This window comes from Jaculus jaculus, chromosome 4 (genome assembly GCF_020740685.1).
Source record: "Jaculus jaculus isolate mJacJac1 chromosome 4, mJacJac1.mat.Y.cur, whole genome shotgun sequence".
NCBI lineage: Eukaryota > Metazoa > Chordata > Mammalia > Rodentia > Dipodidae > Jaculus > Jaculus jaculus.
In genome coordinates this window covers 25259683-25275171 of record NC_059105.1, presented here as the reverse complement: position 1 = coordinate 25275171, position 15489 = coordinate 25259683, and the positions used below count along the sequence as shown (strand labels likewise).

Genomic DNA, 15489 nt, shown 5'->3' with positions numbered 1-15489 from the left:
TTACCAGTTTGTGAATACTCCTTTTGTCTTTTTTTATTTTTATTTTTTCTAAACTTGTGGTCATTCGCAAGAAGGGGGTGGGTGAGGAGGAGAAATGAGTGCGTCAGGATCTCCTGCCTCTGCAAACGAACTCGAGAGACACGCATCCCGATGCGCATGTGTCTGCAACTACGAGGGCACTGGGGGGGGATCGAACCCAGATCCGCGAGCTTTGCAGGTAAATTAAGCCGCTGCGTCATGCGCCCGGCACGCCGCGGGCGAGGGCGGCGGGGGGAGGAGCGGATCGGGGATGGGGAGAGGGGGCGGCCCGCTCCCAGCCCGGCTTCCCGCGCCCCGAGCGCCCGCCGGAGCCCCGCCCGCCCGGGCCGGCGCTGGGGTCACGTGGCCCGCGGCCCCGCCCCGCCCCGCCCCGCCCCGCCCCCCGCTTCCTGATCCGCGGGCGCCGCCGGCCTGCGCGCTCCTGCCGCACGTGTCGCCTCCGCTGCGCCCGCTCCGCTCCGCTCCGTCCGTCCGCCCGCGCGCGCGCTCCCGGGACCCCGCCGCGGCCATGGCCCCCGCCCAGCTCGGTGAGGCCCCCCGCCGGGCGCCGGAGCCGGGGAGGCCCGGGCCTGCGGGCGGTCGGTGGGTGGTGGGCCCCGGGGCCGGCCTGGCGGGTCGTGCGGGCCTTCTCCCCCCCACCCCCACCCCCAGCGCGGGCCCCCGGACAGGTCATGACAAGCGCTTTCTGTTTCAGCCCTGTTTAGTGTGTCCGACAAAACTGGCCTTGTGGAATTTGCCAGAACCCTCTCGTCCCTGGGTTTGAATCTGGTCGCTTCTGGAGGGACCGCGAAAGCCCTCAGGGATGCTGGCCTGGCAGTCAGGTAAGGCCCAGCTAGCTTTGAAGGTAAGTCCAGGCGGGGAGGCACCTAGTCCGTGCACCCAGAGTAAAAGGCCTCCTACTGGGGAGCGCCCAGCAACTCTGTGCCATGCCCACCCCTTGCCCACTCTGCAAGAGAAAAAGGAGACCGTAACTGCACAAGCTTACAGAGTTGAGCAGGGGTAGAGGTGAAACTCACATTCTTAACCACTTCCTTTCTCATATATATATGTATACACACACACACATATATATATAGTTTATTTGCAAGGAGAAAGAGAGGGAATGAGCGTGCCAGGATCTTTTGGCCCCTGCAAACAAACTTCAGATGCACGCCTCACGCTGCATCTTTATAATCAAAGACCGTAAGTGAACTCATACACAAATAAGTGGGTACTAGAGAATCGAACCAGGGTCCTCCGCTTTGGCAAGCGAAGTGCCTTAACCCCCAGCCGTCTCTCCAACCCTTCAAACACTTCATTTGAGCACATTAATTGGGTGAGCCATTTGTTATGCACGACAAACGGTAGGATTCTTGAAATGTTTACGGGACTGTTTGTATCATGACAGTTCACCCGTGGCTCCCCTCCCTGAGCATGCCCTGACCCTGTGAAGGTACCTGTACAAGCTGCTAGTTACCTAACTACTAGCAGGAAGAGATTCTCAGAAGATAGGTGTCTGTGGAAGATAACTGCAGGAAGGTAGAAATGGAAAGGACCATAGGGCAGATAAACCGCAGGGTGAGTTCAGAACAAAGATGGACCCACCCTGGACATAGTTCTGAGAAGAGACCGAAGCTCCACCTGCTTATATTGGCATGTGGAATATTTGCTTCCTACTCTCCAGGTCCTTGTAGTGATGGACTGTCCACCTTTTCATCGTAATTAGGCTGAGCAGTGTGCAGTTTCTACAGATGTGACAGGGTCACCTAACAAGAATGCCTTTACTACTATTGGTTGTTTTTTTTTTTTTTACTTGTAATTTTTGTTTGAAAGAGGGAGAGAATGGGTACACCAGGGCCGCCTCCAGCCACTGACAAGGAGCTCCAGAAGCATTTGCCTCCTTGTGCAGCTGGCTCATATGGGGCCTGGGAATCATGTGGCTCTCATGGGAACCCTGAAAATTGCAGGCAGGCTGGTGGGTGCTAGTGGACAGTGAGGTGCCAAGTCTAGGCCTGTGCTCTTTTGGTGTCTACTATTACAGTAGTTAGAACATTAGTCAAACTAAGGAGAGGCTTCTTTATCTGTTTTTCCCCCTCCAGACTTTATAGTCAAAGTGAGACAGTAAATGCACTCCTAACACTGCACTTCACCCAGTTGAAATATTCCTCAGCTGTTGTCTTGTTCCCATGCTGCCACTCAGTCCTTCCTTCAGCAAGTTGTGGTGGTACCTTGTGTTGCCAGTTTGGAGATTGAACCTGGTGTCTCACCCGCCATACTACTGACCATACTCGTTCGAGCCAGGGTCTCTTATGTTGCCCTGGCTGGTCTTGAACTTGTGTTCCTCGTGTTCAGTCTCCCAGGGTGTTGGGATTTCTAATGTGCACCATTGTGCCTGGCTTTGTATGTCTTTTTATAAAAATTGAGAATGTAAATATCTTTATCTTCTGTGAAAGTGTTCATCATGAGTGGTTTATTTAGAGCCCACCTGACTGGCGCTCACTGAATGGGGAATACAGACAGGTGGGGTGTGATTTAATGAACTCATGGAATCATAATATCTTTTTTTTTTTATTAGCTCCATTGGATAAATAGACAAACTGAGACACAAAGAAGTTTCTGTCCAAGATCACACTGCTAGTAAAAGGTCAACATTTTACTTTTGGAAGTTAAACATTGCTTCTTGCAATAAATTGATGGCAGTGGCATTAGTGAGTAATGGTGTGCATAGAGAATTAGGAAGATTACAGTGCTGCAGACAGATTCTTAAATACAAATGAGTAGCAAGCTTTTTATTACCCGAAGTGTTTTAAGTCTTAAGAAACTTTACCATCTATAAATTTGAAATAATTGTCCTTAAAGGAACTGGGTTTTATTGCCTTTGAATTCTGTAAAAGGGAATTTGGCTTTTGAGACTGCCTCTCCTGTTTGTTAGTTGATGTGAGAAATGTATGGTCACTGCTCCTTTGTAAATGGCATTCCTACCCAGGACATTCAGTATCCTGTGGTCAGAATTTTCTGCCTTAAGATGTTTATTATGATAGTAAAAACTGTAGTGGCTTGGGAGATGGCTCAGAGTAAACAAAGACACTTGCTGGCAAAGCCTGATGGCTCAGGTTCAGTAAGACTGGGGCTAGGAAGATGGTTCAAGCATTTGCTGCACAGATGTAAGGCCCTGAGCTAACATTTGCATCACCCACATCAACAGTCGTGCCTGTTGTCTATAATTCCATCTCTGGGGAGATAGAAACGGGATCCCTGGAGCAAGCTGGCTAAGTAGACTCCTTGATTTGGTGAGCTCTGATGGCAAGTGACACACCCTGCCCAGGTAGGTAAAGGAGTGGAGAGCAATATGTGAAGATAGGTGACATGATCCTATGGTCTAGGCTGAAGAGACCAGCTTAGCAGTTAAGGCACTTGTCTGCAAAGCCTGACCACCTGAGTTTGATTCCCCAGTCCCCATCTAAATCCAGTTGCACAAGGTGGTGCACACGTCTGGATTTCGTTTGTCATGGCTGGAGGCCCTGGTGCCCCCATTCTGTCTGTCTGTCTCCTCTGTATCTCTGCTTGCAAATAAGTAAAATTAAAAGAAACTGGAAAACTATAAAGGTAGCAAGCATGGCTTCTCAGTCTTAACATTGTATAATGTATTACAGCTTTTTAAAAATTTATTTATTTAATTGAGAGAGAGACAGAAATAGGCAGAGAGAGAGAATGGTCGTGCCAAGGCCTCCAGTCACTGCACATGAACTCCAGGTGCGTGCACTCCCTTGTGCATCTGGCTTACGTGGGTCCTTTGGCTTTGTGGGTAAGCGCCTTAACTGCGAAGCCATCTCTCCAGCCCAGCTTTTTTATTTTTGTTTTTGTGGTAGGGTCTCACTTCGACACACTCGACTATTACAGTATTTTTATGCAGCCATTTCGTAGCTCACAGATTGATAATCTAGCTTCCTGCCTTTTTAATTTTAATTTTTTCCAGGTAGGGTCTTTCTCTAGCCCAGGCTGACCTGGAATTCACTATGTAGTCTTAGGCCGGCCTTGAACGCACAGCAATCCTCCTACTTCTGCCTCCCTCCCGAGTGCTGGGATTAAAGGTGTGGCTTCTTATTGACAGTCTTGTTCATATACACAACAAACTCTGATCCCCTCCCCACCACTCTCTTTTGTCCTCCTTTCTGTTCCTCTCTCTACTGAACCCCTTGATTCTTGACACAGGGTCTCCTGTGTTTGAGACTGTCCCCCTTCCTTAAGTATGCTCCCTTCCTTCCCTCCCTCCTCCTCATTTTTCACAGGGTCTCACGGGCTGGTTTTCAACTTGCTGTGTAGCTGAGGATGACCTTGAACTTCTGATCCTCCTAGCTCTGCCTCCCAAGTACTGGGATCGTACCATGTGCCACTTTGCCCAGGTTTATGCAGTTTTGGGGATCGAACCTAGGACTTTATGCATGCTAGACAAGCACTCTTATCAGTTGGGCTATACATCTCCAGCCCCAGGATATTGTTAATATTTTTTATTAACATTCTCCATAAACAGTTCTCCGTTGAATTTATCTCCCAATATTTAATTATCAGTATGACTTGTGATTCAGTTCTGAAAATTATGAGCTAGTGCTTTAATAGCGATTAATGTTCCCTAAAAACACATCAGTTAAAAATATAAAATGAAGCTAGGCGTGGTGGCGCACTCCTTTAATCCCAGCACTTGGGAGGCAGAGTTAGGATGATCACTGAGTTGGAGGCCACCCTAAAACTACATAGTGAATTCCAGGTCAGCCTGGACTAGAGTGAGAACCTACCTCGAAAAAAAAGAAAAAATATATATAAAATGGGCAGAGTGATGATTTACTGGTTAAGGCACTTGCCTACAAAGCCTGATGGCCAGGGTTTGATTCCTAGTACCCATGTAAGGTGCCGCGTGCATCTGGAGTTTGTTTGCAGTGGCTGGAGGCCCCAATACATCCATATTCTGTGTCTCTCTGCTTGCAATTATATATGTGCGTGTGTGCGTTTTGTTTTATTTTTTTTAAGGGTGCACGCCTTGAATTCCAGCAGTAGAGGTAGGATGGCTATGAGTTTGAGACCCCACTGAGACTACATAGTGAATTTCAGGTCAGCCTAGTTTAGAGCAAAACCCTACCTCAAAACAAAACAAAAAACAGATACGTGTGTGTCACTTTTTGTTTGTAAGAAAGAAATCAAACCTAGTAAAACAATTTTCGAAACTGGAGGGTTTTTGTTTGTTTGTTTTTTTAAATCAAACTCTAGATACATGTGCCACTATGTGCATCTGACTTACATGGGAACTGGGGAATTGAACCTGGGTCCTTCTAAGCCATCTCTCCAGCCTCAGAATATTTTTTTTAAATTCTTGCTTGAAAAGAATTTCTCTCTCTGTTTGTATTTTTGAGGTAGGGTCTATCCCAAACTGACCTGGAACTCACCCTATAATCCCAGGCTGGCCATGAACTCACAGCGACCCTCCTACCTCTGCCCCCTGAGTGCTGGGATTAAAAGCGTATGCCATCATGCCCTGTGAAAACAATCTCTTGATCTAAGAATGATGAACTTGATGGAAGATACTTTGAATGGTGGAAAATGACGAATGGTAGGAATAATGTTTTATTCTGTTTTCAGAGATGTGTCTGAGCTAACGGGGTTTCCTGAAATGTTAGGCGGGCGTGTGAAAACCCTGCATCCTGCAGTGCATGCCGGTAAGTGGATGGCATCTTCAGTGTAAAACAGTGATAGGATGGTTTTAGCCAATACCTTTACATGGAGCATAAGAAGGAAAAAGCCAGTCATATGCTCAAAAAGTTTTTCCTTCTTGTCACATTTGCTGTTAAATTCCGTATTAGAACCTGTTTAAAATTTGGCTTGCCTTTTTACATGGCAAGTGCAGATGGCTTTCTTCTTACTGGAGGTTGTAACCTGGTAAGTGGTTAATTTAGAATTCTCTGTGTAGCCTCAGGGTGGCCTCGAACTCACGGTGAATCCTACCTCTGCCTCCCAAATGCTGAGATTAAAGTCGTGCATCACCATGCCTGGCAAAAGCATTGGCTTTGTAAAGTTCAGACTTAGAACAGACTTTGCAGTGTAGCTGAATTGCTTGCTTTTGTCCATTGGTGTGACAGAGTGAATTGCATATAAATGGAGGAAATGGGCAGAGTAAGCATATTCCTGTCTCGCCAGCTACAATATGATTTGCCTGAATCCAGGCTGAGAAAGGTTAATGGCCATCAGATAAGCCATTGGCTGATGGAAACATATTGATTGTGATGGACTGACCAAAAGTATTTTGTTGCTTGAGATAAAGGAATTAGAAATTTGAGACAAGGTCTTGCTGTGTAGCCCAGGCTGGCCTTGAACTTGTTGCCCTCCTGCATCCTCCTCCTCAGTGCTCACGTTACAGGCTGTACACTTGCCTGGCTAACGTTTTTAAATATACTCCATCTTTTTGGTTTTTCGAGGTAGGGTCTTGCTCTAGCCCAGTCTGACCTGGAATTCATTATATATATAGTCCCAGGTTGGCCTCAAACTCCAGTGATCCTCATGCTCTCCTCTCCCAAGTGCTGGGATTAAAAACGTGTGCTCCACCGTGAGAGAAAGTGACACAGAGAGAGAATGGGCACACCTGTGCTGCTAGCCACTGAAAACAAAACTTCAGACGCCTATGCCACCTTGTGCATCTGGCTTCATGTGGGTACTGGGGAATCAAACCGGGCTCCTTAAACTTTGTAGGCAAGTGCCTTACCCAATAAGGCATCACCCCAGCTCCTTGTTTTGTGTTCAGTAAGCATGTTAGAGGTGCTGGATGTGGTGGCACATGCCTTTAATCCCAGCACTTGAAAGGCAGAGGTAGGTGGATCACTGTGGTTCAAGGCCACCCTGAAACCACATAGTACATTCCAGGTCAGCCTGGAATAGAGTGTGATCCTCAAAAAAAATATTAGAAGTGCTGGATGCAGTGGCATACACCTGTGTAATTCTTTTTTTTTTTTTAAATTTATTTTTGTTTTCTTTTATTTATTTATTTGAGAGAGACAGACAGAGGCAGATAGAATATGGGCGCTCCAGGGTCTCCAGCCACTGCATCAGAACTCCAGACGCATGCACCCCCTTGTGCATCTGTCTAACGTGGGTTCTGGGGAATAAAGCCTTGAACCAGGGTCCTTAGGCTTCACAGGCAAGTGCCTAACCGCTTAGCCATCTCTCCAGCCCCACCTGTATAATTCTAACACTTAGGAGACTGAGCCAGGAGGATCACTTGAGCCTAGGAGTTTCAGACCAGTCTGGGCAACAGTTAGAACCCTGTCTTTAAAAAAAAAGAAAAGAAAAGAAAAAGCTTAAATGAACCTCTATTGACAGAACACCTTACTTTTTGATCTTAATACTTTTTTTACACTTGGTTAAATTAGGAATCTTGGCCCGCAATATCCCAGAAGACAGTGCTGATATGGCCAGACTTGATTTCAGTCTTATAAGGTAAAAATTACAAAGTTGAATTTCTTGCATTTGTTTGTTGACGGGTGTGGAGAAGAAAAGGTTTGGCTAGTTTTGCTCATTGTTCAGAGATTTCATTTCCGTGGTCACTTGGCTTTGCTGTCCTGGGGCGTGTGTAAGGCAGAATCTCATGATGGAAGCACGGGCTCGAGGAACCCCGTGCAGCTCATGACAGCAGGGAAGCAGAGAGGGGTGTCCCACCGGCCTCCTCCCTGAAGTGTTCCCCATCACCTACCTTCTCCCACTGGGCCTGTTGCAGCCAGATTCACATTGCTGGCCGAAATACCCGACCAAGAGCAACTTTTGGGGAAAAAGGATTTATTTTGGCTTACAGATTCCAGGGGAAGCTCCATGGTGGCAGGGGAAACGATGACATGAGCAGAGGGTGACATTACCCCCTGGCCATTATAAGGTGGACAATAGTAAGAGTGTGGCAAATACTGGGAAGGGACACTGGCTATAACAACCATAAGCCACCTCCAATAATACAACTGCCTCCAGGAGGTGTTAATTCCAAATCTCCATCATCTGGGAACCTCACATTCCAAACACTTAAGTTTATGGGGGACACTTGAATCAAGCCACCACAGGGCCCTACCTCCTCAGGAAGCCACTACCTCCCAGTAGTGCTGCCCACCGGCTGGTGAGCAGGCCTTTAGTACGCAGTCCCTGGAGGACAGTTAACCACTGAGAGCTCTCTTCTAGGGTGGAGTTGAGGTTCAGGCACATTAAGGATTAAGACAATGCTGAACTGTGATATCCTTCCCTCTTGTACTCACTGTAATAAACTAGACTGAAACTTGGGTGCAATATTTGTCATGTGTAAGCGTTATGACTTTGCCAAATTTGCATTTCCAAAATATAGAACTTGAACTAAAATAACCTTGCTCTGTGGTGATGGTTGTTCCGGGCCTTTAACATGGGCATGGGCTACACCACTGAACCAGGTCCCCTCATCACTAATCTTTGTTATTTTAGGAGGCTATTTAAATTTTGTTACACACAGCCAACTTACTTATTAGCATAAAGACAATTGTTTCTTTAAAGCATATTCAATAGCCATGCAATTAGTTATTATATGAACTCCATAGTATATAATTCACTCAATTTAAAATAGAAAACCCAGTGGTTTTAAGTATATTCACGAGAAGTTGTGCAGCCAGCCATTACCACATTCACTATTAGGACTTCATCACTCCTTTACGAAGCCTCGAGCCCCCGTACTCATTTGCGTCCAGTCTCTGCTACTTCAGCACTTGCCTGGTTTTCATTTGGGGGAGGGAGAGGAATTGGAGGTAGGGTCTCGCTGTAGCCCAGGAATTCACAACACTCTCCTGCTGACCTTGGCGCCACCAGCCTACCTTCTGTTCCTGGATTTGCTTGCCTTTGGCACAGTCACACAAGTTTAGCTTGAATGATGCTTACTCATTCTTTTACTGTGTGTGCTTTTACTATCACAGCTAAGGTATCATTGCCTCACCATGGGAGTGAAGATACTGCTACCTAACTATACAGGATCTATCTAATTATATGGGGGGGGGGGTTGAAGATACCATTACCTAACCATACAGGATGAACGTACCATTATCTAACCATATGGGGGGGTTGAAGATACCATTACCTAACTATACAGGATGAATCTACCATTACCTAACCATATGGGGGGGGGGGTGAAGATGCCATTACCTAACTATACAGGATGAACATACCATTATCTAACCATATGGGGGGGGATGAAGATACCATTACCTAACTATACAGGATGAATGTGCCATTTTCTAACCATGGGGAGGGGTGAAGATACCATTACCTAACTATACAGGATGAACGTACCATTATCTAACCATATGAGGGGTGATGGAAGATACCATTACCTAACTATACAGGATGAACATACCATTATCTAACCATATGAGGGGGTGAAGATAACATTACCTAACTATACAGGATGAACATACCATTATCTAACCATATGAGGGGGTGAAGATACCATTATCTAACTATACAGGATGAACGCACCATTATCTAACCATATGGGGGGGGTGAAGATGCCATTACCTAACTATACAGGATGAATGCACCATTTTCTAACCATGGTGGGTGAAAATTTTTACAAGTATGTGCTGCTACATCCAGTTCTGTTGGTTCATTTATCTTTTTTTACTTGGGAAAGGGTAGAGGTTGATGATTTATTCATTTTTGTTGTTGTTGTTATTGGTTTTTTGAGGTAGCGTTTTACTCTGGCCCCAGGCTGACCTGGAATTCACCATGTAGTCTCAAGGTGGCCTTGAACTCACAGCAGTCCTCTTACCTCTGCCTCCCAAGTGCTGGGATTAAGGTGTGCACCACCATGCCAGGCAGTGATTTTTTTTTTTATTTTTATTTTTTCTGAGGTAGGGTTTCACTCTAGCTCAGGCTGACCTGGAATTCACTATGTAGTCTCAGGGTGGCCTCAAACTCATGGCGATCCTCCTACCTCTGCCTCCTGAGTGCTGGGATTAAAGGCTTGTGCCACCACGCCCAGCAGTGATTTCTTTTTATATTAATTTTCCTGTATTTGTTAAAACTCGTTTTGTGTTTTAATATGTGATCTGTTTTAGAGAAAATAGATTGAGAAGAATGCATATTCAGCATTTGGATGGAATGTTCTGTTGGTGTGTTAGGTTCATTTGTTCTGTGGCATCATTTCATCTAGATACTTCTCTTTTTAGTTTTTCCTAGAATAACCTGTCAATAGGTGAGAATGGTGTATTGAAGTTACCCACTTCTGTCTTGTTTAGAGTTATCTGTGATTTTACATCTAGTAGTAGTTAATGAAATTGACTGCACCTATATTCAGTGTTAATGTATGTTTAGAATTACAATGTCCTTTTGTTGGATTATTCTCTTAATCAGTATAAAGTGATTTTATCTCTTTAACTGATGTTGATTTGAAGTCTGTCCTGTCAGATATTAAAACAGCAACAATCGCCCATTTGTTTGAAATACCATTTTTCATCCTTTCACTTTAAGGTTCTGTCTGTCTTTTATGGAGAGATGAGTTTCTTGGTATCCACAGACAGAAGGATCTTGCCTGTAATATACAGTCTGCAAGTCTGTCTTTTGGTTGGGGCATTGAGATCATTGATACTAAGTTATTATTGAAAGGTGTGGGTTCATTCCTGTCATTCTTCCTGATTTTATAGTGCTGGCTGTTTCTGTTCCTCTCATGTTTTTTTTTTTTTAAGAATTTATCTTTATTTATTATAGAGGGGGAGAGAGAGAGAGGGAGGACAGGCCTGGGCCTCTAGCCACTGCAAATGAACTCCAGACGCACGTGCCACCATGTGCATCTGTCTTACCGTGGGACTTGGAGAATCGAACCTGGGTACTTAGGTTTCACAGGCATGTGCCTTAACCGCTAAGCCATCTCTCCAGCCCTGTTCCTCTCTTTTATTAACTATTACTCTAGCATGGCTTACTCTTTCCTGTGGTCACATGTATGTCTTTTCCTTCTCTTCAGTCCAAAGGATCCCTTCAAGTGTTTTCTGTAGAGCTGGCTTAGAGATCATGTATTCCAGGGAAAGTGCTTGTTTCTCCTTCCATTATGATGGATAGCTTGGCTGGATATAGTGGGCTGGTTGGCAGTTGTCTTTTAGAATTTGGAGTACATCTTTCCAAGCTCTTCTGGCTTTTAAGGTTTGTGTTGAGTGATCCACTGCTGTCCTGATGGGCTTGCCTGTACAGGTGACTAGGCGCTTCTCTCTTACTGCTGTCAATATGCTTCCTTTAGCCTGTGTGTTTAGTAGTTCATCTATGCTGTGTCAAGGACAGGTTCTTCTTTGGTCTTATCTTTAGGTCTGTCTATTGGTCTTGGTGTTCTAAAGGCCTCCTGTATCCCTATTGACATCTCATTCCCTTTGGGGAAATTTTTCTTCTATGATTTTGATGAAAATACTTCCTATGCCTTTAGATTGAAATTCTTCTCTACCTGGAATTCTTACCTTTGATCTCTTCATAGTGTCGTGAATATCTTGAAATTCTCACTCATACTTCCTATTAGTTTGTCTTTCTCTATTGGAATATTGTAGATGTTTCACCTTGATCCATTCTATTGGTGAGGTATTTTACAGAGTTTTTTTATTTGACTTACATAGTGTGTTTCGCGGCAGTCCTCCTACCTCTGCCTCACAAGTGCTGGAATTAGAGGCGTGTGCCACCATGCCCTGCTCAATTTCCTTATTTCACGGTAAGTTGATTTCCTGTGCTCTCTTGGGATTCCTTCAGGAGTTTGTTTTCTTCCTTGATTTCTTTCCTTGAACGTACTTGGATTTGTGAGGGTTCTCTAGAGGAACAGAAGCTACAGAGTGAATTGAATTAACAGGGAGTGGTGGCGCACGCCTCTAATCCCAGCACTTGGGAGGCAGAGGTAGGAGGATCTTTGTGAGTTCGAGGCCACCCTGAGACTACATACTTAATTACAGGTCAGCCTGGGCCAGAGTGAGACCCTACCTTGAAAAAACAACAAAAAAAAAAAGGTGGGGGGGGTTATTAGATTAGCTTTTGGTAGTCCCAACAATAGCAGTTTGCAGGTCTGAGAGTCAAGGAACCCAGTAGCTGCTCAGTCCAGGAGGCTGGATGCCTCAGCAGCCCCAATCCAGTGCTAAAGGCCTGGCGGCTTCCTGGAGAGCCCCGCTGTTCAGTCCAGGCTGGAAGGCCACAAGCAGCACTGCAGCCAGGTGGGAGGAAGGGATTCTTTTCTCCCAACGCTTCCTTAGATCTAAAAGCCCCCTCCGAGAGGGGTCACCCACTCTGAGAAGGATTTCCTCCTTCAGTTAATCCTTCCTGGAAGCAACCTCAGAGACCTGCTCATGAGGAACATCTGTGGATACTAGACAGATCAAGTTGACAACAAAACTTAACTGCCATAATACTTACTGTTACTCTTTTGAATTCTCTGTATGGTATTTCATCTAATTCTGTCTCATTGGATGTCATTACTATTGCATTTATAATTTTTGGAGGAATTATGTTGTCTTGAATTTTTTTGTGTTTCTATTGTGTAGAAAGTTTTGCATCTCAAGTTATTTTAATGCTTGTATTTTCTAGTTATCTGCTATATTCTTAAGATATGTAGATCAGAAGTTACATCTCTCAGTAGGAGCCCAACGTGCCCGGTGTGGCTTCTGTGTTACTTCCAGAGTAATGGCAGGAGTGATCCCAGCTGTTGGATATGCCTGCTATACAACTTCTTTTGGAGGTGACTTTCTATCTCACCTGCACTGGCTGTGAGGCCGGTTCCCTCTTTGGTGTACTGTGGCCTTGGCTCTGCTGGTTAGGTGGGTCTTCTCTTCAGATCAGCTGCACTGAGTATTGTGTGAGGGAGGGTGGCCCTGATCCCTTGGTGTTTGTTAGGGGTTAAGACAGGCTATGGAAAGCTGTCTGAAGGTGTTCTGGAGATGCTCAATTGGTCCCTGTTGTCTTCAGGTTCTTTGATCTTGCAAGGCCAGTGTCAGTGAGAGAAGACCTTCGCAGTAGATCTGCGCTTGCTGACTCAGGCTGTTCCCTCCTGCCTCTCTGCCAGGGTCTAGCCTGCGTTAATAATTCTTCACACTCCCTTAGCTCTTTGGTGGAAGAGTGCATTGTGTATTATCTCGACATTTTCCCTAGGCTCCTGTTAACTAACAGTCTCCTCCAAGGAAGTCTCCAAATGACTTTTAGGATCAACGTGGATGTCTGTGATGGGGCACTTGGCATTCTCAAAGGGAGTGCTGTCTGTGTCTGTGGGTGATCGTAGGGATTGCCATCTTTAGAGCACTGCCTGCCAGCTCAGGAGCAGGTGTTTCTCTTTCCGTTTTTCAGTTTTCTTTCCACATTATTTTATACTTCTCAGTGTGTAACTCTTGTACTTTTGTTAAATTTATTCTTAAATATATTGGGGTTTTGATGATGTAAATGGCATTGTTTTCTTTTGCTTTTAAAAAAAAAAGTTTATTTGCAAGGATGGAGAGAATGACTGTCACCAGGGCCTCTAGCTGCAACAAGTGAACTCCAGACACATGCACCGTTTTGTGCATCCGGCTTTACGTGGGTAAAGCTAGTGGGGGATTGAACCCCAGGTGAGCATACTTAGCAAACAAGTGCTTTTAACCACTGAGTCATGTACTCAGGTCCATTTTTTATTTCATTTATCTGCAAGGATAGAAACAGAAAGAAAAGGTATTTTTTGTTTCTTTGGCAGCATCTTTCTCTAGCCCAGGCTGAGCTGGAGCTCTCAGCAGTCCTTGGATCACAGCTTTGGGTACCTGGGATTATAGGCATGAGCCATGAGGTCCTACTGGCATTGTTATTGTAATTTCCTTTCTGATTGTTCCTTGCTAATTGTGTTAGTACAATTGATTTTTATATATTGATTATCTATCCCACAGCCTTGCTGATCTTATTAGGGTTGATGGGTTTTTTTCTGAACACCATAGGATTTCCTGTATATAATAACAGCGTGTCACTTGTTGTATAACATTTTCTTTACAAGTTTCCCTGCGTGGAGCATCCAGCACAATGGTGACTAGCAGGGCTAAGAAGTCTTGCTCCTGAGCCTTGGGGGAAAGTAGTCAGGCTTTCATGGACAAGTATGGTGTTAGATTGTCGCACTTCATCATGCTGAGTTCTCTTTTAATTATGAAAGGGTATTTAATTTTTTCCAGATACCTTTTTGTGTATCTTCTATTTATTTATTTATTTATTTTTGATTTCGGGGTAGGATCTCACTCTATCCCAGACTGACCTGGGATTCACTATGTAGTCTCAGGGTGGCCTTGAACTCATGGTGATTCTCCCACCTCTGCCTCACAAGTGCTGGGATTAAAGGCGTGCGCCACCACACCCAGCTATTGTGTATCTTCTTAGGTAATCATATGGTTTTGTCTTTTCTTCCATTGTCAATACATAAACTATCTTTAGATGTTACACTATCCCTACCTTCCTGATATTAAACCCTGCTTCTTTTCTTGTTTGTCTGGGTTTGGTTGGCATATCTTTTTTAGAGAGAGAGAGAGAAAGAGAGTGTGTTTGTGTGTGTGTGTGTCCACATATATTAGAAGCAGTGGTCTGTAGTTTTCTTGTGATCTATTTGCCTGATTTTGATACCAGAATATTGGCCTGATGGGTGCAGTGGCACACGTCTTTAATCTGAGTACTTGGGAGGCAGAGGTAGGAAGACTGCTGTGAGTTCCAGGCCACCCTGAGACCATATAGTGAATTTCAGGTCAAAAGCAAGTCCCTGCCTCAAAAAACCAAGATTAATAATAATAGTAATAATATAGCCTGATAGGGTGGAAGGAGAGAACCTTCTTCTGATGAGCTGGAAAGAGGGATCTCTCCTCTTCTGCTTCATTTGTTTCCACTAGTTAGGCTCAGCATCTTCATTGGCTGTTGTTTTAGACTAGTTCTGTATTTTAAATTATTCATTTGGCCTTTTGTTACCATCATTTTTAGGCAAAACAAATATTTTACCTGTAGAATGTTCCATTGTTTTCATCACTACACACAGTCTCTTGAGGGGAAAAAAATATCTAAATTTGAATATCCTAGGTGTGTCTAAAATGAGGACATTTTTGTAACCTTATAATTACTATTATTATTCAAGATGTTGTATTTTTTTTACTTGTTTGTTTCAAAACTCTGTGGTGCAGTTATATAGTATATGCTATCCTGCCAGAAAAGATGCTTGACATTTTTGATGGCTTGATAGTAGTCAGTAGCTAATGTTACACAGGTGGCAAACCTGCAGAGTGGTTTGGGAGAATAATGTGTCCATAACCAGAGCACCACCTGGATAAATTATTTATGCTCTGCAACAGGAGGGCCTCTGGACTCTGGTACATACCTTTTGGAATGTTAAAGTGTCAGGCTCACGTTTATGTTAGATCTCACTTCTTGAACTGTGGGTCAGGGCCCCATAATTAAATGTGCAGGTCACCAGAAATTTGGCTGGCA

The 15489-nt window shown here is 44.6% G+C and overlaps 1 protein-coding gene across 1 annotated transcript in view; it reads left to right on the top strand.

The window, feature by feature from the left end:
* Positions 1-514: 514 nt before the first annotated feature.
* The window catches only part of Atic (5-aminoimidazole-4-carboxamide ribonucleotide formyltransferase/IMP cyclohydrolase), a 33828-nt gene continuing 18853 nt past the window's right edge, over positions 515-15489 (top strand). The window contains exons 1-4 of the mRNA XM_045148325.1: positions 515-566; positions 734-860; positions 5650-5726; positions 7431-7497. Coding sequence (XP_045004260.1) covers positions 548-566; positions 734-860; positions 5650-5726; positions 7431-7497 — 290 coding nt within the window. The 5' untranslated portion in view covers positions 515-547. The remainder of the gene's footprint in view (positions 567-733; positions 861-5649; positions 5727-7430; positions 7498-15489) is intronic.